The sequence below is a fragment of the Oncorhynchus nerka genome, linkage group LG2 (assembly GCF_034236695.1).
Source record: "Oncorhynchus nerka isolate Pitt River linkage group LG2, Oner_Uvic_2.0, whole genome shotgun sequence".
NCBI lineage: Eukaryota > Metazoa > Chordata > Actinopteri > Salmoniformes > Salmonidae > Oncorhynchus > Oncorhynchus nerka.
In genome coordinates, this window is record NC_088397.1 from 44,546,363 (window position 1) to 44,573,834 (window position 27,472).

The 27,472-nt window shown below is 41.2% G+C and overlaps 2 protein-coding genes across 13 annotated transcripts in view; both read right to left on the reverse strand.

Moving 5' to 3' along the window:
• Window positions 1–1,477: 1,477 nt before the first annotated feature.
• On the reverse strand, window positions 1,478–20,480 carry LOC115135718 (myosin-binding protein H-like). Its single transcript, XM_029670732.2, has 12 exons — window positions 20,151–20,480; window positions 16,680–16,817; window positions 15,443–15,610; window positions 13,444–13,532; window positions 13,027–13,222; window positions 11,525–11,664; window positions 11,099–11,258; window positions 8,131–8,267; window positions 3,292–3,484; window positions 2,659–2,718; window positions 1,893–1,933; window positions 1,478–1,773 (listed from the first exon to the last, which is right to left on the reverse strand). The coding sequence occupies exons 1-10, from the start codon at window positions 20,425–20,427 to the stop codon at window positions 2,684–2,686; spliced, it is 1,533 nt and encodes a 510-aa protein (XP_029526592.1). The 5' UTR covers window positions 20,428–20,480; the 3' UTR covers window positions 1,478–1,773; window positions 1,893–1,933; window positions 2,659–2,683.
• Window positions 20,481–21,307: 827 nt separating this feature from the next.
• Window positions 21,308–27,472, reverse strand: part of nav1b (neuron navigator 1b) — a 128,730-nt gene continuing 122,565 nt past the window's right edge. For 11 of the 12 annotated variants that reach the window (XM_065026589.1, XM_065026587.1, XM_065026622.1 and 8 more), the window contains 3 exons: window positions 27,209–27,327; window positions 26,616–26,825; window positions 21,308–26,238 (listed from right to left, as the gene is read on the reverse strand). In XM_065026589.1, the coding sequence (XP_064882661.1) occupies window positions 26,149–26,238; window positions 26,616–26,825; window positions 27,209–27,327 (419 nt within the window). In that variant the 3' untranslated portion in view covers window positions 21,308–26,148. The remainder of the gene's footprint in view (window positions 26,239–26,615; window positions 26,826–27,208; window positions 27,328–27,472) is intronic. The other variant, XM_065026596.1, reaches the window with a different exon arrangement.

The following is a 27,472-nucleotide window of genomic DNA, read 5'->3' on the forward strand; positions in this document are numbered from 1 at the left end:
ATGTAGAAATAGTAAAAATAAAGAAAAGCCCTTGACTAGGAGTGTCCAAACTTTGACTGGTACTGTATATTGGGGATACAACCATCCCAGCTCTACAGATTTTCCTGCAAAGAGACAGAATTAATCATGTTTTGGTACTGCGCATATGTAGTTTGTTTTTGGTGGCAGGTTCAGGAATGGTTGAAGAAATGCAACATTTACCTCAAGCTAACTCTGCAAAAAGCACTGCAGGCTGATTAAAAAATGAATTGTCAATCGATCAATAATATGATAACTGTTTATCTGTAATTTACAAACTATGAGAATAGAAGGGTTCAGAACTTTTGTGAAACATCACAGTTGCAAGATATATGGGAAATAGAAATCGAAACTGGATGGTGTTCAGAGATAAATGGGAGTGGTTGGTGTGGAGATGAAGGGTGGGAAAAAATACTAAAAACAACAACTCATGTAAAATATACTGTCTGTAATGTGTATATGGTATGTATAAACTGGAAGTGGAAGCCTAAGTGTTATTGTTGTTCATTCGTTTTCTCCAATTATACATAAAAAATATATATTTAACAAGAAATATATGGGGGATTGGAAAGGACACAGATAATTACACTGATAGAAGCCACAATCTGCAATATTAAAGTTGATCTACTCCCTACATTTATTATTTTTAATGGTTTTACACGTCATTTCAACCCAGATAGTCAATGTTTTTGTCATCCAACTTTTAACCTTAAAAACATGGTAAGGACACTAGAGGGAGCTGTTGTTGAGTGGTTCTCTTGTACCAACCCTGCTTTCAGACACTGGTCGCCTCTCTCTCTAACTCTCTTAAAGACATAATGTCATCCAGCAACCATATCCAAATGCTTCATATTGTCATCACTGGCAACAATCTACATATCTCTGGCAACACAGCCTCTTATCACTATGCCATTAACTCCATGACTGTGTGAGGATGAAACAGTTACATAGCCCGCTGGAGGGCCAGTCATACTGTTGCTACACTTGTACCTTTTTGTGTGTGAGCCAAAGTGCCCAAGTGTGGACACGCTCTTCTGCCTCTTGATTTAGCAGGGGTGTTGTTGCCCTGTTTTCTTTTTTTCAGTTCTGTATTCTTCTTGGCTGGATTCATAGGAGATTAATCGAGTGCCAGGACAGTGTGTAGACTGATACCTGATCAGCTTGGATTCAACCCATAAAATGCCACTGTAATATCAGATCATATCATGTGATAAACAAGTTAAAGAGTGACTACTGTGTACTGCACATACACATACTGTATATTATACAAATACATGACAAAATCCTTGTAAGGAAATAATCTGCTGACCTTGCCATAACTTTTCCTCTTCCACAATAAGTACAGAATGTTTTCGATCGACCCATTGTAATTTTTACTTCAGCTTAGAGAAGGTTTATTCAATTGTAGGTTTATTCAACAAAAGAAAGGCATTAAATCAAAAATATTGTAACACATTCCGAGGTTTTACATCTTTAATCTCCAATCAGTAACAATCGATTTGCTCTATATAATGGAGACCTATTCAGAATTACAATGTGACAGACAGTTGTTGACATCTGAGTTGGTTGTGGACATGGATATGAACTCTATACCAGAGAGTACTAAGGAAGAAAAATAAATAAAGGCAACAAAAACAAAATCGTCATAAATATAGGAAAGGGTAGGATACAGCGGTTGTAGACATGAACCATTTCATTGTTTGTTCTCTCCAGTCAGTCATATGTACATGTTTTTTTCCAGCATCCAGAACCATCCTATAGAAAAACAAGTGGCATATATAACTTTAAAACTCACCGAAATTTATTTAATGTCTCGACATATTTCACATCAAAAGAGAGAAAGTACAGTTTAGAGCTTATAAAGACCACCTCACCTTTTTGTAAAGGCCTCATTCCACCTTCTTCTAATTTGGGACTGTAACGGATGTAAAGAACAGGTGTCAATTCACATGCCATATTTAGCCAACTGTGGTGGTTAGAACTGCAGTAGCAGGTCTACAAAATGTATATTCCAACATAAAAAATAAAAATTGCAGCCAGTTTAAAATATATATTTTTTTTTTTTGCAAGTGAACAGAGCTGATTGAATCTCCACGGGGATACTCAACACCTTGGTGGGTGAAAAGCTGCTTGCAATGCTGTGGATCCTGGTAGTAAATTGCAGTGTCTCGCTGGTCCCTAATGGGCCCGCTATGCCGAGTCAATGAAATTATGTCGTCCCCCAACTGAGTGCAACTCCACTGTATATGGAGCCATTACAGGACTATTTTATGAGCAGCAGATAGGATTAGCACTCAGACCCTTGCAATTGCAGAGGCCACCTTCCACCTCCCACTTTAGGGCTCACCATGTAAGGCCAGCCTTGGAGAATATGTACGTCACACCAGGACTCAAATAGACTTTGGTACATATTAAAATAAATGTTGGTGCAACATTTTAGGTGATAATATGGGTACATATAAACTCTCTCTCCAATAAGACCAAAGTCAAAGCAGATGAAAGGCCATGATGGATATTTCTTTCTTTTAATAAAGATATTAAATAAGTATATTTTGAAACAAAGTGGCCTTTTATTTATTGATTCAGTCAACTTCTGAATTCGGGCCTTGTAAATTATTCATGCCAATAAGAGTGACTGACCTGTATGCATGTGCATTTACTGTTCCTACTCGTCCTTGTCAGTGTCTGCATGCAAAGGCTCTGTTGAGGTAAATATAAGTCATTTAGTGATCATGAACAAATAGCAATATTTCCACACAGCCTGATTTCAAATACGGCAAATATCGAGTGTCTAAATTTGCATGGATAATGAATAATATATAACACCACTAAAAGTAGAAATACATTTGATTACAAAAGCATGGTCTATGTTATAGATGAACTCGCTTCATACTTTGCGAGACTTCTTCCTCGGGTAAAACCATGTATGAGAAAGCACTTTCCCACTAGGTACAGACATCAATTCAACTTTTATCCCACGTTGATTTAATGTAATTTTTTTGAAATGGCGTGGATGCAACGTTGATTCAAGCCGAGTGTGCCCAGGATGTTCGAAATTAAGTTACTTTTACATTTGATAATTTAGTCATTTAGCAGAAGCTCTTATCCAGAGAGACTTACAGTTAGTTACTTAAGTTGAGACAACCACATACCACAGTCACACAGTCATAGTAAGTACAATTTTCTCAACAAAGAAGTTATCCTACTAGAAGAGACAGTACTAGCAGGAAAAGACAAGTGAAAGCTATTTATTTTTTCACCACAACAACTTACTTTTGACCTCCAGCTTGCAGCCGGTGTCGACCTTCCCCAGTGTATTCTCGGCTCTGCAGACATACTCACCACCGTCGTATGGGCCAGGCTTACGGATCTCCAGGGTGCAGATGCCCCCTGTGCTGATCATCCTGTACTTGGGGTTGTCCATGTTGTTGAGAATCATCTTGTTCTTCATCCACATGATCTTAGGCTGCAATGACATGTGATTTATACGTTTCATATCAATTGTTTATTTCAGCTTTCGTGTACTTGGAGCATGTATTACTATGCACGATACTAAAATCCTACAATGATCAGCGCATCGCAAAGGGGACATACACTACATGGCTCGTCGAACATCACATTCCAAAATCATGGCCATTAATATGGAGTTTGTACCCCCTTTTCTGCTACAACAGCAGTTTGTACCCCCTGTGCTGCTCCACTCTTCTGGGAAGGCTTTTCACTAGTTGTTGGAACATTGCTGCTTGGACTTGCTTCCATTCAGCCACAAGAATACCATTCAGCATTACTAAGGTCAGGCACTGATGTTGGGAAATTAGGCCTGGCTCGCAGTCGGCATTCCAATTCATCCCAAAGGTGTTCGATGAGGTTGAAGTGGGGGCTCTGTGCACGCCAGTCAAGTTCTTCCACACCGATCTCGACAAACAATTTCTGTATGGACCTTGCTTGGGCATGGGGGCATTGTCATGCTGAAACAGTGAAGGGCCTTCCCCAAATTGTTGCCACTACTTTGGAAGCACATATTCATCTAGAATCTCATTGTATACTGTAGCGTAAAAATGTTAATTCACTGGAACTAAGGGGCCTAGCCCGATCCATGAAAAACAGCCCCAGACCATTATTCCTCCTCCACCAAACTTTACAGTTGTCACTATGCATTCGGGCAAGTAGCGTTGTCCTGGTATCCGTCAAACCCAGATTCTTCCGTCGGACTGCTAGATGGTGAAGCGTGATTCATCACTCCAGAGAACGCGTTTCCACTGCTCCAGAGTCCAATGGCGGAGAGCTTTACACCACTCCAGCCGAAGCTTGGCATTGCGCAAGGTGATCTAGCGCGTCGATCACACCGACAGCGTCATTTTCGTTTTGATACACCAGAATTACATTCATTTCCAAGGAAACTCTACGTTTGCCTTGCAGCATTGCATTGCAGAGGCTGTTGCAGTGCGTTCGGTGTGGTGCATACGTTGGATTTATCGAATGTATGCATCAAATGTTGAACTTTTTGATGCATACATAGCCAGATGATGCTGCATACTATTTTGCACAACAACGCTGTCAGTGTGTTCGAAGCATTAGGCTTGTGTGCGGTTGCTTGGCCATGGAAACCAATTTTATGAAGCTCCCAACGAACAGTTCTTGTGCTGACGTAGCTTCCAGAGGCAGTTTGGAACTCGGTAGTGAGTGTAGCAACCGAGGAAAGATGATTTTTACATGCTACGCACTTCAGCACTCAGTGGTCCCTTTCTGTGTGACCTACCACTAAGCTGCTGAGCCGTTGTTGCTCCTAGAAGTTTCCACTTCACAAAAACAGGACTTACAGTTGACCGGGGCAGCTGTAGCAGGGCAAAATATTTGACAAACTGACTTGTTGGAAAGGTGGCATGACAGTGCCAAGTTGAAAGTCAAGGAGCTCTTCAGTACAGGCCATTCTACTGCCAATGTTTGTCTATGGAGATTGTATGGCTGTGTGCTCAATTTTATACAGCTGTCAGCGACAGGTATGGCTGAAATAGCTAAATCCACTAATTTGAAGGCGTGTCCACATACTTTTGTAGTGTAGTGTTGGTTTCTAGGGGGAAATTAAGCCCTTTCTTTTGATGGTGACATACAGTTGAAGTCAAGTTTACATACACCTTAGCCAAATACATTTCAACTCAGTTTTTCACAAATCCTGACATTTAATCCTAGTAAACATTCCCTATTTTAGGTCAGTTTGGCTCACCACTTTATTTTAAGAATGTGAAATGTCAGAGTAATAGTAGAGAGAATTATTTATTTCAGCTTTTATTTCTGTCATTACATTCCCAGTGGGTCAGAAGTTTACACGCACTCAATTAGTATTTGGTAGCATTGCCTTTAAATTGATTAACTTGGGTCAAACATTTTGGGTAGTCTTCCACAAGCTTCCCACAATAAGTTGGGTGAATATTGGCCCATTCCTCCTGACAGAGCTTGTGTAACTGAGTCAGGGTCGTAGGCCTCCTTGCTCGCACACACTTTTTCAGTTCTGCCCACAAATGTTCTATAGGATTGAGGTCAGGGCTTTGTGATGGCCACTCCAATACCTTGACTTCGTTGCCCTTAAGCCATTTTGCCACAATTTTGGAAGAATGCTTGGGGTCATTGTCCATTTGGAAGACCCATTTGCGACCAAGCTTTAACTTCCTGACTGATGTCTTGAGATGTTGCTTCAATATTTCCAGATAATTTTCCCCCTCTTGATGCCATCTATTTTGTGAAGTGCAACAGTACCTCCTGTAGCAAAGCATCCCCACAGCATGATGCTGTCACCCCTGTGCTTCACGGTTGGGATGGTGTTCTTCGGCTTGCAAGCCTCCCCCTTTTTCCTCCAAACATAATGATGGTCATTATGGCCTAACAGTTGTATTTTTGTTTCATCAGACCAGAGGACATTTCTCCAAAAAGTACGATCTTTGTCCCCATATGCAGTTGCAAACTGTAGTCTGTCTTTTTTATGGTGGTTTTGGAGCAGTGGCTTCTTCCTTGCTGAGCGGTCTTTCAGGTTATGTCGATATAGGACTAGTTTTACTGTGGATAAAAATACTTTTGGACCCGTTTCCAGCATCTTCACAAGGTCCTTTCTGTTGTTCTTTACACTTTTCGCACCAAAGTACGTTAATCTCTAGGAGACAGAACGCATCTCCTTCCTGAGTGGTACGACGGCTGCGAGGTCCCATGGTGTTTCTACTTGCTCACTATTGTTTGTACAGATGAAAGTGGTACCTTCAGGCATTTGGAAAATGCTCCCAAGGATGAATCAGACATGGAGGTCTACCATTTTCTTTTTTCTGAGGTCTTGGCTGATATCTTTTGATTTTTCCATGTCAAGCAAAGAGGCACTGATTTTGAAGGTAGGCCTTGAAATTCATCCACAGGTACACCTACAATTCGCAAATTATGTCAATTAGCCTATCAGAAGCTTCTAAAGCCATGACATCATATTCTGGAATTTTCAAGTCAATTTAGTGTATGTAAACTTCTGACCCACTGGAATTGTGATACGGTGAATTATAAATTAAATAATCTGTCTGTAAACAATTGTTGGAAAAATGACTTGTGTCATGCACAAAGTAATGTCCTAACTGACTTGCCAAAACTATAGTTTGATAACAAGAACTTTGTAAACTACTGACCCACTGGAATTGTGATACGTTGAATTATAAGTTAAATAATCTGTCTGTAAACAATTGTTGGAAAAATGACTTGTGTCATGCACAAAATAAATATTGCTACTGCAACATGTTAACACCATCTTTTCACGTGAGGAGAATAATATCATTTCAACCCCACATGTGAATCTGCAATTCCACAAGTGAAAGATTTTCAGGTGAAACGAAAAATGTGATTTTCACAAGTGAATGCGAAAATGCAATTCTACATTTCAAAGTGAGATTTTTTTTCAAATGTGAAAGTTGCAGTTTTATATGTTAACTTTCACATGTGAAACTGCAATTCACGTGAGGTGAAAACATGTTGTTCTCCTCAAATGTGAAAAGGTGGTGTTAACATGTGAAGTCTAAATGTAATATTTAAATTTAAACTCAACATATGAAACTGCAAATTTGACTTGTTCTTTTGTAAGGGTCAGTGTAAAGGCCCCCCATGATCCCCTCAGGGTAGGAATGTAACACATCTGACCCCTCCACCCCCTCCTCTCTGCCACACACCCACTACAGCCCAGTCGGCTAGGAGTCCAAGGTTCCACTCAGAGGGAGACTATCATAACCTAACCCTATACGGAGCTGCATGTTCAACTCCTGAGTGACACAGCAGTCTAAGGCACTGCATCCCAGTGCTAGAGGCGTCACTACAGACCCTGGTTCGATTCCAGGCTGTATCACAACCGGGTGTGATTGGGAGAACCATAGGGCGGTGCACAATTGGCCCAGCGTCGTTAGGGTTTGGCCGGGGTAGGCCTTCATTGTAAATACTTTGTTCTTAACTGCCTTGCCTGGTTAAATAAAGGTTCAATAAAAAATGCTGCTCTGCTGTGGCGACTGGCAACCCAGTGGATCTAGTGGGAGGGAAGGGGACAGGCTAAGCTGGAGGCTCAGACATCAATCAATAAATTGTTTTTATAAAGCCGTTCTTACATCAGCAGTTGTCACAAAGTGCTTATACAGATACCCAGCCTAAAATATGCAGGAGGCTAACAAAGAGACTAAAAAACCCTCCTTCCATAGACTATGCGTGTCTGTGTCTGTGTGTGCACATCAGGTAACTGATGCAAACAGTAGAATCAGATTTAAAACAGTTAAAAATACACCTTATGGAACAGTGGAGACACACACACGTTTACATATTCACATAAGACATGCACTCTACACACATGTACACATGGATTTTGTATTGTATTTATGTGGTAGTAAAGTAGTGGCATGAGTTCACACACTTAATGTGCTGTGAAAAGTGTTAATGTAATATTTTTAATAATATATAACTGCCTTAATGTTGCTGGACCCCAGGAAGAGAAGCTGCTGCCTTGGCTAATGGGTATCCTTAACAAATGCAGTTCTGCTAGCCTAGCCGACAGGTGTCCATTTCATAAACAACCTACAGTTACAACCTCATTAACAACCTAAGTTTTACCTTGGGGCATCCCCTCACAGAGCACAGCAGCTTGGTGCTGTAGCCAACAGTGGTGGACCTGTCGTTCAAAACAGTGGTGAACTTGGGAGCCTCGGTGAAGTCATGCTCTACGAACGGGGTAGGTTTGTAGTCAATAACTGAAAAATAATGAGACAAGCATGGATTAGGTTCTAAATGGGGGCAACTACAAGAAGACTTTATTGTTCCACTCGTTCTAACATTCTCTAACGTTGTGGGGGACCCGTTTAAAAAACCATGTAAAATAGCTGTTTTTACATGAAACCGTATTTTCACAAGTTCACAAGTTAACACCACCTTTCAGATGTGAGAAGAAAAACATTTTCACATCACATGTGAATTGTAGTTGCATATGTGAAATTTGCTGTTTCACGTTGTAAATATGTAATGTGAAAATCGGATATGCAGTTTCACGTGAAGAACTTTGAAAAGCTCACATTCAAATGTAGAATTTCAAGTTCACATCAAAAAAATCTATCACGTGAAAATTGAATTAGAGGTTTCACATTTAAAAAACAATTATGTGAAAATCTAACTTTCACATGTGGAGTGAAATAGTGTTTATTCTCCTCACATGTGAAAAAAGTGGGGTAACATGTTGCAGTAGAAATGTTTCCACATATGGAATTGCTCATTATTTAATGGCATTCTGTGAATAATCATTCAAGTGTGTTAAACGGTATAATTTCTTATTCTTGAGCCATCAATTCGGAGTGTTACAGCTGCAAGCACACGCCTCTCTCCTTCATATGTTGATCACTGATCGTTGGAAGAAGCTCAGTGAAAAGAACTGAGAAACTAGGGCTCCGTGTCTCCTTATTTATCCTTTTTAACATGTCAAAATTAGCACTGTCGAAGTTAATCAGTTAACCAAAGTCATTAACTGAAATCATTTTTGTGCTCAATTTTCTTATTGCAATGTCTGAAAGCGTTTAAAATACACTGAAAACATCCAAAATACATGAGTCTATATAGCTCAAATCAGCAATACGATGTCAAAACAAGTTGACTTTAAGGTTAAACTAAGTTTGTTAAACAATTTACCTGATTTTGCTAACCGTTACTTTGGATAAAATCAGAACAGCAATGTTCATGTACTGCTATTTGTATAAACAAAAATCTAAAATGACAACTCAACTTGAGCAAACTATGAATCACAGCAAATCCTGTGATAAACTCGGTTACAGTTTTTTGTTATTGTTGATACCCATGGTTGACACAATGTGAAAAGCGGACTTGAGTCGGTCATGGTTGCTAATGGTCACGTGATGAGGTAGCCCCGCCTACGACTTCTAAATAGTGTTGGCCCTCATGGTCAAATGGTAAAGACATTGGCATCTCCCGTTGGACACCTGGGTTCTAATCCTACCCGTGTTATAAAAGCATACATGTGAAACTTATATAATCACATGTGAAATGTTGAGAAACAGGGAAATGTGCCTGAGTCATGTGAAAATCCATTTTAAACTTCACATGTCTGAAAACAATGTGTCTGCTTTTCCCACATTATTATAATATATATTTTTTTACATATGATTTGTTCACATGACAAATTCGCGTGTCCGAAAACCATGTATCTGACTCATGAAAATGGCATGTAAAAATATATATACACAGTACCAGTTAAGTTTGGACACACCTACTCATTCCAGAGTTGTTACTATTTGCTACATTGTAGAATAATAGTGAAGATATAAAAACTATGAAATAACACATATGGAATCATGTTGTAACCAAAACAGTGTTAAAGAAATCAAGCCACCTTTTGCCTTGATGACAGCTCTGAACACTCTTGGCATTCTCTCAACTAGCTTCATGAGGTACTGTAGTCACCTGCAACGCATTTCAATTAACAGGTGTGCCTTGTTAATTTGCGGAATTTCTTTCCTTCTTAATGCATTTGAGCCAGTCAGTTGTGTTGTGAGAAGGTATACAGAAGATAGACCTATTGGTAAAATACCATCTAATGGCAAGAACAGCTCAAATAAGCAAAGAGAAATGACAGTCCATCATTACTTTAAGACATGGTCAGTCAATCTGGAAAATTTCAAGAACTTTTCAAATTTCTTCAAGGGCTGTCGCAAAAAAACATCAAGCGCTATGATGAAACTGGCTCTCATGAGGACTGCCACAGGAAAGGAAGACTACAAGAAACACGAGCAATGTACATTAGACCAGTGGAAATATGTCCTTTTGTCTGATGAGTCCAAATTAGAGATTTTTGGTTCCAACCGCCGTGTCTTTGTGAGATGCATAGAGGAGGTGTGGGGGTGCTTTGCTGGTGTCCCTGTCAGTGATTAATTTAGAATTCAAGGCACACTTAACGAGCATGGCTACCACAGCATTCTGCAGCAATACGCCTTACCGTCTTGGTTTGCACTTAGTGGGACTATCATTTGTTTCAACAGGACTATGACCCAAAACACACCACCAGGCTGTGTAAGGGTTAATTGACCAAGGAGAGTGATGGAGTGCTGCATCAGATGACCTGGCCTCCACAATCACCCAACCGTAATGCAATTGAGATGGTTTGGGATGAGTTGGACCCCAGAGGAGAAGCAGCCAACAAGTGCTCAGCATATGTGGGAACTCCTTCAAGACAGTTGGAAAAGAATTCCCCATGAAGCTGGTTGAGAGAATGCCAAGAGTGTGCACAACTGTCACCAAGGCAAAGAGTGGCTACTTTGAAGAAGCTAAAATATATTTTGATTTGTTTAACACTTTCTTTGGTTAGTATACGACTCGATATGTGTTACTTCATAGTTTTGATGTCTTCACTATTATTCTACAATGTAGAAAATAGTAAAAAATAAAGAAAATCCCTTGAATTAGTTTGACTGGTGGGTGTATGTATATATATAAATAAATGTTATTTTCACGTGTGATTTTCTCATGTTTCTTTTTTTGTAAGGGACTCTTTTTTTTAAGGGTGGTGTGGAGAGTGTCTCACCCTCCTTCACAATGGTGGCTTCTCCCTTGGTCATGGCACATTCCTCACTGAGTCCGCACTTGTTCTCTGCAAAGATCCTGAAGGTGTAGGTGTTGCCCATAATGAGGTCTGAGATGGTGGCGTTTAGTCTGGTGTAGTGCTCCAAAATGTTGAACCAGTCCTGGGCAAGAGACCATATGAGTATTAATAACATTTCAATGGCCTTTTATTACACATATTGTATTTTCTTTTGGAAGACAATTTTTGGGTGTAAAGTATACTGAGATGTACTTTTAAATAACATTTTGGGGGATTGTATTTGATTACAGGGAATATATTTGCTGCTCAATCAATGGGAATTGTGTAGACGAGAGGGCTACAGAAGTTGTGAATGACTCAGTATGTCATTCATTATTACATTGTATGGTAAGCAAGAGGGTTTCTCACCCCGGTCTTCTTGTCAGCTTTCTGGACAGTGTAGCCTGTGATCTCTGTGTTACCATTATCTTTGGGTACGGTCCACTCCAAAGCAACGTTGAATCCCCAGACATCCACAATCTTAATGCTGGCTGGTGGCCCGGGCAACTCTGTGGGAGAGCAAGCACCGAGACACATGGTTCAATATGGGTTGCATCATTAGTATCAGTAGACTCACAAAAAACTTGATCACTCTCCAGATCAGTTAAGACCTGACCAGAAACACCTCCTGGCCCTAGTGATGACCAAAATATAGCTACAGTTGAAGTCAGAAGTCTACATACACCTTAGCCAAATACATTTCAACTCAGTTTTTCACAATTCCTGACATTTAATCCTAGTAAAAATTCCCTGTTTTAGGATCACCACTTTATTTTAAGAATGTGAAATGTCAGAATAATAGTAGAGAGAACTAATTATGTCAGCTGTTATTTCTTTCATCACATTCCCAGTGGGTCAGAAGTTTACATACACTCAATTAGTATTTGGTAGCATTGCCTTTAAATGGTTTAACTTGGGTCAAACATTTCAGGTAGCCTTCCACAAGCTTCCCACAATAAGTTTGGTCCATTCCTCCAGACAGAGCTGGTGTATCTGAGTCAAGTTTGTAGGCCTCCTTTCTCACACATGCTTTTTTCAGTTCTGTCCACAAATTTTCTATAGGATTGAGGTCAGGGCTTGTGATGGCCACTCCAATACCTTGACTTTGTTGTCCTTAAGCAATTTTGCCACAATTTTGGAAGTATGCTTGGGTCCATTTGCGACCAAACTTTAACTTCCGGACTGATGTCTTGAGATGTTGCTTCAATATATCCAGATAATTTTCCTTCGTCATGATGCCATCTATTTTGTGAAGTGCACCAGTCCCTCCTGCAGCAAAGCATCCCCACAACATGATGCTGCCACACCCATGCTTCATAACGATGGTCATTATGGCCAAACAGTTCTATTTTTGTTTCATCAGACCAGAGGACATTTCTCCAAAAATACATTTTCCCATTATGCCAAGCAAAGAGGCACTGAGTTTGAAGGTAGGCCTTGAAATACTTAAACAGATACACCTCCAATTGACTCAAATAATGTCAATTAGCCATTCAGAAGCTTCTAAAGCCATAACATCATCATCTTCTAGAATTTTCCAAGCTGTTTATAGGCGCAGTTAACTTAGTGTATGTAAACTTCTGACCCACTGGAATTGTGATACAGTGAACTATAAGTGAAATAATCTGTCTGTAAACAATTGTTGGAAAAATGACTTGTGTCATGCACAAAGTAGATGTCCTAACCGACTTGCAAACAATAGTTTGTTAAAAAGAAATTTGTGGAGTGGTTGAAAAACGAGTTTTAATGACTCCAACCTAAGTGTATGTAAACTTCTGACTTCAGCTGTATTTCTTGACACGCTAATGCTGTGTCATCATCTGTTTTGGAAATGAAAAGAAGGTTGGATAGTCTAATAGAATTTGACTGACCAATAATCTGGATGATGATAGCAGCTTTGTCCTCAAAGTCGTCCACCTTCACGCACATTTCGTATGAGCCAGAGTCCCCCCTCTCTGCTTGACGGATGAACAGGATGCTGTCTCTGTCAGATGTACGGATGTTGGCCCTCTTGGAGTCGAGGGGCTGTCCATCCTTTAACCAGCTAACCACTGGCTTAGGTTTACCCTAGGAAAGTAAAGAACACAAGGCTCAATCAATTGCCTTAGCTTCCATCTGTATGGACGCATGCTACAACATCAAGTCATTTCACATCATTTCACATCATTAGTGTGAAAAACCTCTAGCCCATAGTTGTAGTCTATAGCTAGGGCCCAATGGTTTTGGTCCTGCTCAGCTCATGTGGTTTAGACACTCCCAGGCCTTCCCATCTCATAATGCAAACTCACAGAGTAGGGGATGACAAGGTTGATCTTCTCGCCGACTTTCTTGACATACCTCTGCCTCAGGAAGCGAGGCAGGCGGACTTTGGGGCGAGCTACAGGCAGAAAAAAAATGTTTACGAATAATAATAATCAACCTGTTCAAAGAAGTAAAATGACTCTGAAACTGTGACCCACACAATGGATAGGACACTTCAGAGATACTTCAGAGCGAGCAATTGAATGTGTATCTGAAAGAATAAAAATCAACCTCCTCAAAACCCACTCTCTGTACCTTCAGCTTCGAGACAGATTCTCCTGCACTCCAGTCATCCAGACCAGATCTAGTTTGGTGGGAACCAAACACCTGCTGAGTCTAGCGGAGTGTCACTCACCAGAGCTCTAAATAGGTCCCATCTGAACTCGTGCCATGTCGCAACACATGATGTAGATCTACAGTTACCCCAGCCCACACTGTTAAACAGGCTGCAGTAAGAATCACACTCAACTGTACTGTAGATTCTCCAAGACCATAGGGTTCCCCACAAACACACCATTCACAGCCAACGGCTTACTGTGTTAAAACATGGACAGAATGGTTTACATTTGTAAATAACTCATGTTCATATAATTGCACACCTGCACCCATACAAACCTATGCACTAGTGCTCTAGGCAGAAATATGTGCTGCTATCAGAACATGTATTTAAAGCAAAACAATCAACCAACTGGGGAATGGGCATGGTAGAATTAGGTGTGTTTCTCCGCGGAGTGTCCTGATTTGACGCTCCTTATGCGGCGATCAGGTCAAAAGAGAACTGCCTTGTCCCCGTCAGAGTCTGTGGCATGTTTCAAAATAAACACAGGGTCCCTGGTCGTCTCAAAGGACTTAGATGGCATACGAGACGTTAGATCCCTCCCCTGTCCCCACCCCCTCTGTGTAGAGTGGACACGTTGGAATGTCCCCCATCCCCACCCCCCTCGACAGATTGCACTTGTTTCCATCGCTCTTACATGGGTTGGCTTGACACCTCTCCAGCACGCATTCTGACCGGGGAGTCAACTTGATGCCAAACCTTCCGAATTGAATCCGTGTTAATAGCAGACACGTCCCAACTATTTTTCCAAGGATTTGTGGGAAAGTTAGCGGTCGTTCCATTGTGTGGTAAACCAGATGCTTTTATTGGTGGACCAATGGCTAAGTTTGACGGTGGGACTGTGGTACAAGGACTGTGACACTCCGATTGGGGTTCGGCCAGTCCCTGTATAAGTCCTTGGGGTTCAGGTTTCATTACCCTCCACTAAAATTCTCCATTACACATTTGCTGATCCTTGCTTACATAAATAATGTTTTAATCAACTCTCATAAAAAAAATAAAAACGTAGGTCTACCAATTACTTTGGTTTTGATATAACTACTTTACCGTATATTCAGAACATCGGACTCTGGATAAAACACCAAATCCAGGGCCACTGTATACAGTACATTCACTTGCTTCCAGGATGATTGCTGTAAATGAAGAGGCTTGACTAACCATTAACGGTTGTCATTGAGGAAAACAAAAAGTAGACAAAGTAAGAAGACACAGGTGAAAACATGCACCCAAAAGGTGTCGGAGGTAGTATTTTTATCCTTTTACAAATGGGGAGCTTAGACCGAGGATCTCTACCCCACTCTTGGTGGCAACAATCTGGGAAGGCAACAGTTGCATTATTCTAACGGGCCAGGGATGTGACAACAGCCGTTGGATATCTGAGATTGAAATCAAGCGGAGCCGATTCTCCCTAGCTGTTTCAACGTCAGCTCTTTTAAAAGCCATTTCAACGATAAAGACTGACACCGCCCACCGTAAACAGTTTGGACTTGCTGTTATTGCCGTACCAATAATACAATACTGTCTACTTGAAGTCCATGGAAGAAAACCCACACATCTGCTGGTTGGAAGAAATGGACCATGGCATGCTTCTGAAGTACAGTAGTTAAGGGCTGTTTGTGAGTGAGGACTATTGTCCAGGCTTTGCTTACCCCCAACCTCCTTGACCAGAACAGGGTCAGCGATGGTAGCAGGGGGGCTGCGGCCACCGGGGTTTACAGCAACCACCCGGATCAGCAGACGGTCGCCGGTAGTCTGGTTCTTGATGACATAACGGCAGGACACGGTCAGATCCTCGTTGGCTACTTTCCAGTCTTCAGCTGTGACAGGAAAGTGAACAAACTTAGCACAATATAGAACTGTGGCAGGAGAGTGAACAAACTTAGCACAATATAGAACTGTGGCAGGAGAGTGAACAAACTTAGCACAATATAGAACTGTGGCAGGAGAGTGAACAAACTTAGCACAATATAGAACTGTGGCAGGAGAGTGAACACAGTGAGGGCAATAAGTATCAGCTAATAGCTCAGTTCATGAGTTGTGTCATTTTATTTGACAGGACCTTCAAGGTACACCTTATGATCAGACAATGAGCAGACAGCACGGTGAAAGAGGCAGGGACAATTAAGAAACACTGAGACAGATACAGAGAATCTTCACTTCTTCACTGAGTGAAAATGTAAACTACAGGACATATATTTCAACACATAATATTTCTAGTGGTGACTGAGAATCAGGGGAAGTACTTGGATGGAAAGGATTGGCATGACTTATCTTCCTATCTGGGCCCAAAAACATATTTTTAAATTGATGAATGAAGGAGATTCATGAATAAGAATATCATATGTTCAAATTTTCATTTTCCAGGTGCATTATTACATTTGCAAGGTGAAATGTGCAGTTGCATTACTATGATTTCTTTTTGACTTGAGTCTGTTACTGACATTAGCAGAAGGTTGTGATCTAAAAGCAGGCACCAGCTAGTCCATGGCACAGCCAGTAATGCCTCTCTCCTTATAGGGAGAGGTTAGGTACAGTATAAATCATCTAGTGACATGCAGGGGACAGGTGCAACTGATAGGTCTGACCAGCTCAAATAATATAATTTCAAATGGCAACAGCTTAAAGTGGAACGCAGCCACATCGTATGGTGTTAAGTAAAACAAATCGATAAACATTTTTCTAAGGTTGTGGTTAATTCTCTATTTTACCTTATAAGCATATCAGAAATGTACAACATTCAATGGGACAACATAACATTCAAAGAACTTAGTAGTCAAATAGTAGCCTGGTATCAGATTGATCACGCCCATGACCATAGGAGTTGGCAAGACTGCACAAACAGATCTGGGACAAGGTTAGTTAAGGTAGTGGGCTTGAATAACTTACTTCCCTCCTTGGTGATTTCCACAGTGTACCCATCCAGGCCAGAGTTGGCTGGAATGGTCTTTGGAGGCCTCCAGGTGATGGTCACTGAAGTGTCGCTCTTGTCGTCCACTGTCACTTCCAAGGGCTCACTGGTGGGCTCTACAGTTGGGAAACGCAAACACAATTCAGACAACGCATTGTACAACTCGGAAGTGAGATTAAATATTAGCCCTATTGGATTATACATTATCAATCAAAAACAAAGTAATGTGGCTCTATTTAGTTTGGAAATGCTAACACAATTCAGACAATGTACAACTCGAGTTGCAAGAGGAAATAGTTAGCCTAATTGGGTTATCATATCAACGGAAACATGGCATTAAGGGCTCCACATTGTTTAGAAATGCAAAAATAATGCAGACATTGTACAACTTGAAACTTGGAGGACACGATACTGGGTTATCATATCAATTATTTTAAAAATGTAATAGGAGAATGTGTGAAGAGCTCCCGTAACGGTTTGACCAATCTTTCCTCTGACTGTCGAGTTGGTTTACCTTTGGGTGGGGGGCGGTAGGTGTTTTGGGGGTTCCTCTACGGAGGCTGCTTCGGCAGCAGCGGCTGATGTTAAATGTGCATTTACATAAAAGGTCAGAGGCAGTAGGTATGAGAGCAGTATTCTATAATCCATTCCAATGCCATCTCTTACTGAACTCCTCTTTGTTCATGCAGTAGAGAGATGAAAACAGTCTTCACCTATTCCATCTGCTAAGGTGCACTAGGTTTTAACTAGGGCCCGGAGTGTTCCCCTGGTCAGGTCACATGGACAGGAAAAACCTTTGAATGGATTATATGTATACCAAACTAACTATACCTTCTCATGATCCCATTTTGGAGTGGATTGGAATTGGACATATTCAGATGTGAAGGTATAATTGATCCATTTCACATGAACAGGGTTTACTCCTTCAGCAGCAGGGGCATATCCCTCTGTGGTTGAGGCACCTGTAGCTGCAGCAGCATCAGCTAGTGTTTAATGTTAGAGATTCATCTAATGAATTAGTTCAAATAACATAAGAGCCTGGTCCCAGATCTGTTAACTCTTATGATAATGACCAGAGGAGTTGGCAAGACAGACAGCACAAACAGATCAGGGACCATGAAAATAAGGCCATACCTTCCAGGATGGGCAAAATGCCCAATTATCATTGAGATCGTCTAGCTCTTTTTTTCCATTTAACTAGGCAAGTCAGTTAAGAACAAATTCTCATTTACAATGACGGCCTACCCCGGCCAAACCCTAATACTGCCTGGAATCAAACCAGGATCTGTCGTGACACCTCTAGCACTGAGATGCAGTGCCTTAGACCGCTGTGCCACTCGTGAGTTAGTGCTGTTAGCCAAAAATGATTTGCCATCATTCTAAACAGGAAAATCTGTATTAAGTGGCATATGATGAAGTCCCTTGGCTCCTTATGGATTGGTAGTGAGCCTGTTACCATCAGGGTGGGCAACAACCTCAGCATCAGCAGCTGGGGTGCTTTCCTCTGCAGCAGTGGAGGTGGCTGCTATTAATTAAACATTAGCAAGGCGTTTAGAGCAAAAGCTGACTTTAAACATTTCAAAAGATGTTACAAAATGAAAAGATGTTGCAGAATGTTATGTGGATAGGAAGTACCCGAGTACGAGTAGAGATCAAGAACTTACAGTAAAAGAGGTTAAGTAGCCTAGTCAAAACAAACATCTGTTATTCTTGGCTTTACCCTTGGATGGTGCCTCAGCGTAGGCCCAGCAAAGAGCTTATTGCAGACAGATAGAGTCCTTGATTTCATCAGCTATCAGCAGGTGAAGAAGCCAGACTTGGAGATCCTGGCCTGGCGTGGTTACAAGTGGTCTGCAGTTGTGAGGCTGGTTGGGTGTACTGCCATATTCTCTAAAACGATTTTGGAGGTGGCTTATGATAGAGAAAAACATTCAATTCTCTGGCAACAGTTCTGGTGGACATTCCGGCAGTCAGCATGCCAATTGCACGCTCCCTCAAATCTTAAGACATCCGTGGCATTGTGTTGTGTGACAAAACTGCATATTTTTATTGTCCCCCAGCACAAGGTGTGCCTATGTAATAATCATGCTGTTTAATCAGCTTATTGATATTCCACACCTGTCAGGTGTATGGATTATCTTGGCAAAGGAGAAATGCTCACTAACAGGGAGGTAAACACGTGTGCACAAGAAGCTTTTTGTGCGTATGGAAAATTTCGGTGATCTTTTATTTCAGCTCATAAAACATGGGACCAACACTTTATGTTGCGTTTTATATTTTTGTTCAGTATAGTTTGAAACATATATGATGTAGTGAATGCACTCTAATTCAAGTATGCCTTGTCAGCATTGTGATGCATGAATTACCCTCTGGCTCAGCAGGCGGCTCAACAGGCACCTCAGGTGGGGAAGGAGCCTCTTCAGCAAGAGCAGCTAACGTTAAAGTTTTGGTAATATGGTATTGGTATATTAGTTTGCTAGCTGTTGACTGTAGTGGTGTTATTCCTGGATGGATTATTATGTTTGAAGACACACAATGTAAGCTACTTCCTGAACCATTAGAGAGTAACCTACGGCCAAGCACAATGCTTTATCCAGGGAATCAGGATGCGCGCAAAGATACACAAAGGATAGAACTTTGGTGTCCACTGAATCACCATTAATCAATAGCTCATATACAGTGAGATATCGAGCAGTTGCAATACTTGACTAGGTAGTCAGGCTATCAAGAGCCTTACGACAGTGGATCCTAAACTGTGGGGACTTTCAAGAGTAAGTTTAAAGACGGACTGAGTTCCACCACCACAAAATTGTTCCCCGATGCAAGAGGGGGGGGGGGCCTCGAGTTTGGGAACCCCTGCCTTACACAACCACTTGCACAACACATTGTAGGCTTGTCGTCATGTCGCCCACAATGATTCTTCTGCAAAGTCTTCCGTAATGAGTCTTCAGGCCTATCTCAAAAGTAGGGGCTTCAGTGCTTTATCGTTTTCTCTTATGAATCAATCATGGACGAATGTTGCTTATTTTTTTTAACCAAATGATGTGGAAGAACAGACTCTCTCGGAATACACGTCACGTGACGGAATATTTTTGCTGGGGTTTTGGCGGTGCGCAATGGGAGTTAGTTACATTTTGGACCAAAAATGGTAAGGCTATTTATAGAAGGCTCTTGGAGAGACCCAGTGGCAAAGGGACCGGCATAAGATCCATGACCTCCATTGAAGTATTGGGTAAATTATAAAGACCCATTAACAAATCATGTCAACGTTTAGTTTTAGCACTCCTGGGAACTTATGAAAATGTTAAGTATGCCCCTTGCGCACCAAACAAACGTCACCATGGCTCATCCATTCAGAGAGGAGATCAATGACATAAATGACAAAGTAGCCCGCGTGTTTCTGCTAAAAGCCCAACCGAGGCTCATTTCATGGAGCATTATTGCATTACCATTTGGAGGAGGGGGTGTGGGTGCTTTGGGCTGCTCAGGAGCAGGTTCTGCGGGAGCCTTTTCTTCGGTTGGAGCAGCCTCGGCAGGGGCAGCCTCGGCAGGGGCGGCTGCTTCGGCAGGGGCAGCCTCTGCTGGTGGAGCTTCGACCTCGACAGGGGGAGCAACTTCAGCAGGAGCCGCCTCCGCGGGTGCAGGGGCAGGGGCAGGTGCTTCCTCCTTCTTAGGAGCAGGCGCTTTCGGGGATGCCTTCTTGATAGGGGCAGGCTTCGCAGGCATGGTGGCAGTTTCTGCTACTCCCAAAGTCAGTAAGTCCTCAAAGAGTCATCACTTTAGAGGGAGTGGCAGGCTATATAGACAGTGGTCCCAGACTCCACCCCCTAAGGAATTGTCTGTAACAGATACTTGACTGAATCTTGGACCTTATTATAGACCTAGTAGGGACATCCTAACACTTTCATTACCCCGTTGAAGTTGAAATGTTAAAATGGTTAAAGTTACGGTTCAGGGTAGGGACGTACCAAGGATTCCGAATAGCAGTAACTCTAGTAAGAATAGGGACCATTAGGCCCGAGAGGGGGTCCAATCCGGCCCACGGGTGGTTTGTGAAAAATATATCTATATTAATGCTTTATATATATTTTAAAATTCTGTGTGGGGGGGTGAACTAAATATATTTACAAAATGACTAAAACCAAATCAAAACTATGTTGAACTGATAATGGACCTACTGTACATCCATACATTTTCTTGACTGTTTCCAGCTAGCTAATAATCACTGAAATGAAAGATAGACAGTCAGGGAGTATTATATATTCCAAAAACGATAGAGAACTAATTTTTTTATAAATTTTGACGGCAAGGAAATATAACCACTTTTCAGTGTGGCCCTTCGGACCTTGATGAAGAACGAATGCTGCCCCTGGGGGCCAAAATGAGTTTGAGACCCCTAGGTGAGCAGGGGGTTTACCCTGTGTTTCACTCCATTTCCAGTTCACTGCTGTGTTTGTTCTGATAAATTACTATGATATACACAGATATGATGGTTAGGCCACAACCCAAATGCGCACTGACCGCTCTTAAAGACCTCAAGCACTCTTTGATTGCAAAATGGTTTTCATCATTTTAAAAGGAAGTATTTTCGCAATTATGAGACAAATCACATATGACATGATTTTATTGACGAACGAACAGCGATAGGTGGATGAAAATGTCATTTCAGAAGCATGCCTACCTCTCCATGTATTGGGCTCAACTCTGGAGTGATAAGTTATTAATCTTGTAATAGGCCTTTATGGAGTTATTTGTTTTCCTTAATGATTGTTGTCGCATACAGTATGCAGAACTATGTACAAATGTTTACAATTATGAAATCCTGTACAAAATAGATAAATGAAATTTTACAAAGGATTCCTTAGAAAAAGAAATATCAAATATCAGCATATTAAAAAGAAAAAGCATTTTCTATATAGAATGAACCCCTAACAATACGTTGATGCTATTACATATTTTGTTCACACACTCATTTGGCATGCATTTACAACATTTAAAAATCCATCACATTTGCCCGTCAGTGACATTAGATACCATTATTACAGTTTTTATATTTTTTATTGTGAGTCAGTAACAAGCTTTGTAAAATAATTATGACTATTCAGCAACCTGTATTGGCCTTCATCGAGTGGAAATACTTCATTTCCAAGAACTTCAGATTTGTTTAAGATTTTTTGAAGACCCTGATATAAAAAATGTTGATTTATCTTAGATTTTTTTTTTTAAATCAAGTTTTTATGTTGACCTATGATCTTTGATAATATTTCAATTGTGCCCAACTGTAATACAGGACTAAACCTTTGGACAACAAACTCTATTAACCTACACATCATATCCCTCAAGTGACCAACCTGAGTTCAAACCCGGGTTTCCTGTGCGCCACAAGGGTATGTTAGCCCACTGAGCTAAAGTCCAGGTTTTTCCCACCAATTCAAGGTCAGGTGGTGTCTTGTGGGACCAAGGTTTGACACAAAGCATCCCTTCCATTGTCAAAGGTTACATACTCACTCTGTCTCAATGCAACACTTGCATCAAAATTCACATTAAGGCATAGTCAAACCCTGCCTGGAAAACTATCTCATAATCATAATTTGGTCCAACTTACTGCAAGACTGGGGCAAGACTGGGTTTGTTAGCTTTCAGAACAATTTTGACCATTTTCTTTTCTCTAATTGCCAACACCAGTAGAAGTTGCTGCATAGTCCTGATACAAAAGATAGTTAGCAAAACACACAGCACGACAGCGCAACAGCCACAACGACCAGTGAATGAGATGAAGAACGAGCAGAATGGCATTTGTTTGCTTGCATACATAGATACGGGTATAATATACTCTTCTAAATGGTAAAACAATGCAGAGTTGTTAATGAGGCTAGTCATTAAGATGACAGAAGGTTCATATGGGTCTAGTAGGCTGAGTTAACACAGGCAGCCCAATTCGGATCTTTTTCCTCTTATTGGTCTTTTGACCAATCCGATCCACTCTTTCTACACTAATTAGGCAAAAAGATTAGAATTGCACTGCCTGTGTAAACGCAGCCATGGTGTCATTGTGAAATGGATTGGCCAAAGGGGCATCTTTTCACACATATGGTTATTCAAGGATTCCTTTCAATTTGTAAAAATGTGACCACACAAGGCTGCAAAAGCAATGCGCTTCAAGTCATCAGATGGAGTCGTTTAACAGTTTGATGCAAAAGCATACCAAAAAACTGAAGTAAAAATGGGATTGTACCATGTTTTAACTTCATCGCGGTGGTTTAGTTGCACTGTGCTTAATAATGACCTTGTGACAGTGTGCACCATTTCTTTCAGTTGTGATAACCGTTGTACAAAGAAAGCAATCTGACATTAAATGACACTTTATACACAGGTGACTTATGATAAAGGGATTATACATCATTAGTGTGAAGAGTCCCAAAACACAGACTGATTCTCCTACATTGTTTCAGCATCAACCAGTATGGCCAGTTGTATCTTTTGAGAGCACTGCCGTAACCCACTATACTCTATAATGACCCCATTATACAAAGATGTACATCGTCTTTGACTTCTATCTTGTTTTGATCAACCGATCTTTCTATGTTCCATGCCTCCGAAGTGGGGAATGGTCCTTGATCATTGCTATGCGCAAACAGATGATTCTTCTGTTTTATGCTGTGTGTCTGAACGGTCATAACCTAAAACCAAAGGCGAGCAAAGCAATAGTACCAGTCAAAAAGAGGGGAGAGCACCATTGGTTGCTACAGTAGATGAAAGACTGTTATTAATAGCAGAGTTAAACCTGTGTCTGACGAAAAGGATTTGTGGGGTGCAACAGAGAACTCTAAATAATGATGTTCAACTCACGCCGGGGTCTTGGTAATAGGCCCAAATACATGTTTTCTACAAGGAATGAGACCGTAGCTTTGGGAAAAGGGTATATTCGAAAGCACCTAAATGATCTGCGATGTTATACGGCTACCACATTGAGTAAAAGATCCACGTGTACATTTTTTGTTTTTGCACTTTTATGCTCTGACCCCAAAATAGACTGTCAACATGCAAGATTACAGTAAAGTATTTGGATCAGCATATTAGGTTTTTGCGCCATGCAACTAATGTAGATAAAATAACTGAAATCGATATTGGAAATAAAGCATTGAGCAAAATTTTACTATACCGAATCATGTCGTGGAATAGATTAGACCATACCTCACCATATTCAAAATAAAAGACAAGCAATATCTGAGCTACACGCAAATAGTAGTTGCTTATGCGTTATTCCCCTTTCTTAGTAATACCTGATTTTATATGTTGGTAGTGCTGGTGTGGCCTTCTATCTTCAAACGGATAGTTGGATTTCAAATCTATGGCTGTATGTCAGTTCAGTCAAATTAATTCAAATGTATGCTGCTTGCAACTAAATGAGGAACTAGTACCACAGAAGCTGAAATTTAGTATGTACTGATGGCATCTTTAAATGTGTTGGTTAGAGTGGACAGCATTTGTCATTTTGCAATGAATGATAAGCAAAGATATTAACCATAAGGAAATAACCATGTGTCCGTGTGCTGCTCTGTTCAACCCTGTTTGCTCACTTGACCATGGAAGCCTGATACCCACCATCTAGACTACCTGGAACACATTCTTTATCCCTCAAATATAGTTAAGTGACATTAAAATCAACCCTGAACTACCAACGGCTCCCCACAGTTGACCCGCAAAAAAAAAATCAGCTGGCGGGTGGAATGAACACATTTCCTATCAACGGTTGTGATGGTGGAATACACCATCGTGGAAACAGGTGCTGCGTGACTGAAATCCCCAGTCTGGAAGGATTTTGAAGTCATTGTGGACAAGGATAACAACCCGGTATGGACACAGCCTGCAAAAGTGCAAGCAGGTATTTGTTTATGTTAATTCAGTTAATATAAGTTCATTATTACAATAATTCAGGCTTTCATTTATTTAGACCATACGCAGGCCATATACAGTTTAGTCCTGTGAGGCTGGTAAACGTTTGAGTAGCCAATAGCCTACTGGATGAATGTAGACTATTTTTGCAGCCTACAGCCTATTCAGTTATGGGAAATGTTTACTTACGTTTGAATGTAAAGATATTGTTTTGTTATGTCGGCTATAGGCTTTCGTCAAGTAAGAAGAAAGCTAATTAAATATGATCCTATTCAAGGCGATGTGAGTTGTCAATGTGCCACATTGCATTGTGAAAATAAGAACATAGGCCTTAATTCATGGCATGGTTTCATTTTATCCAAACATTGAACAGACAAATGAATTCCTGCAGGGAATTGGAATAGCCTGAGGGGTAAATGTGGAAGACACACCTCAGTTGAATGCATTTTTGTACAACTTCCTAGGTATCCCCCTCTCCCTTTCTACTCTGGAGTCATAAAAACAGTCAAACAAATTGATGTCATTTGGAGTGTCATGGATCGTCTCTCGGAAACAACTCTATGCAGAGGAAAATCTGTCCCGATGTCGGATATCGGGTGAGGCTCGGAAATGATGTGGACGGGGCGGGTGCGGCTCCAAAATAAACTGACCTGTGCAGGACTGCACTGAACTATGCGTGGGGGGCAAAAAGTCAATGTCCTGGCACTCACTACTCTGCTCTGAGGCGATGGTTATGAAGCAAAGCACCACTGTTGTATACTGCTGTTCATCTTGAGGTTATCATAAGGAATATATTTATTAAGGCATTCAGTATGTTTGGTCACAGAGTCAAAAACAAGTTCACCTGGTTATGTATAAAGAGTTGCATATGTCTAAGATTTGGCCTTCAAAGATTGATAGATGGATATGTATTCAGGACCAGGACTATACAACCTGACAAGCCATACAACATGCCGCCATACTCTTTCCAATAAGCCAAAAACGGGGTCTCCAACTGACTTAATTGTACATGCACACTGCAGGCCATGTTGCTGTTGCTGAGCAAAAGTTGACAAGCAAGAATGGTGCTATTTTGTCATTTGAATTTGCTGTTGGAAGAATCACCTGCTTAGACCAATGAGAGATGAGGATTCATTTCTAAAGTAAGAGTGATACTTATTATCTCGATAATTAGCACCTGTTTCTATCGAGGGTAGCAGTGATAGAGAGAAGGCTTCAGTAAAGAAAGAGAGACTTTATACTGTGTATTGTGAATATAACCTCTAGTTCAAGAAATCAAAAATGTTTTCTCTCGCTATAATATATGTTGGTATGACTTGGCATGATTGAATACAATTTCAAAACATCAAAACAAAATGGCTTCTCATTCAACCATATGTAGTGTGATTGTTGTTTGCGGAGATTAAAGATAAGGTCCAAAAGGAGCAGAAAACTATATTGGAGTTTTTGTTCCTGAATATTATGAACTGTGTATACTAGAGCTCACATAGGGGTACATATTTAGGGGCTATTTGAAGGGCTAGGTTTTGAGTCTACAGTTGTAGTTGACGTTCAAAATGTAGGGAGGCTGGGGTCCATTGTTTCTCTGTCCGGAGATTCAATGCAGTTGGCTGCCTCTTGCAACTTCAACAACATAGCCATCTGGAACAACAGACAGAGGGGGAAATGGTCAGAACAGGTGAAGCATTTCAAATTAACTCTATATAATGTACAGTATTGTGACAACGATGCCTTCCAAGGACATACAGTAATAGAATTGAAATACAGACGAGGCCAGAGAAGGCCTTACAGCAGGGTTGGGAATCAGGTACCACAGGCTTTTGCTCCAGCCCAGCTCGGGCTATGCACACCTGATTCAACTAATCAACAAATCACATTGTTCAAATTTGACCACTATCACAGTAGGTGAATCAGGTGTATCGTTGCTGGACCACAACAAAATCATACACACACTGTGGGACCTCCAGGACAACAGTTGCATACCCCATGGTACAAATATGGGAAGTCGAGTGTCTCACCAGAGGGTCCAGGGTGTCCATGGAGCTGGGTGGGGTCTCCTTATTAAGAGGCCTGGCCGAGGCCTCGCTGGGCTGGCCTGGGCCTCCAGAGGTCATGCTGGGGGGAGGCAGGTGGAACAGCTTGGCCTGGTCCTGTTGGGCTGAGGGCCAGGGAAGGGTGCCCCTCACCCACTCCACTGGGTCCTCCCATACCGCCTTCTGACCATGCACCTGTGGCACAAAGCCACAATACGTCATACTCCGAGCACATTTAACATTTTAGTAATTTAGTAAACGCTCTTATACAGAGAGACTTACAGTTATTGCATTAGACAGGTGAGACAGCTAGGTGAGACAAGTCAATTTTTCCTCTAAGGAAGTTATCAGCAAAATCAGTGCTAGTTTGAAAAGAAAAGTGTGAGTGTTATTTCTTGCAAGATCTTTGCTCCATCCATTTACTTTACCTGCAATTCACCTAGCCTGGTCCCAGATCTGGTTGTGCCGTCACGCCAAACGTTTGACGTGACAATGACCATATCAGTTGGCAATGCAGCACAAACCGATCTGGGACCAGGCTATAATTCATCTACCAAGGACAGTAAAACCTGTCTGACCTTAATGCCATCCTTGGCTCCTTCCTGCAGGTAGGGGATAATGGAGAGGTTCCAAAGGTCAATGAACCAGGAGCGGAACTCCTCCACAGTCACAGGACAGGACAGGAAGAAACACGGGCCTAGAGAGAGGGAGAGCACAAGAGAGAGAGAATAAATAATATTAATGACCACATCAAATCAAAATACACAGTCTGTGGCCATGGACAAGAATCAGATCTCTAGTAAATAACTTATATCACTTTATTTGGATAGTATGTAGATTTA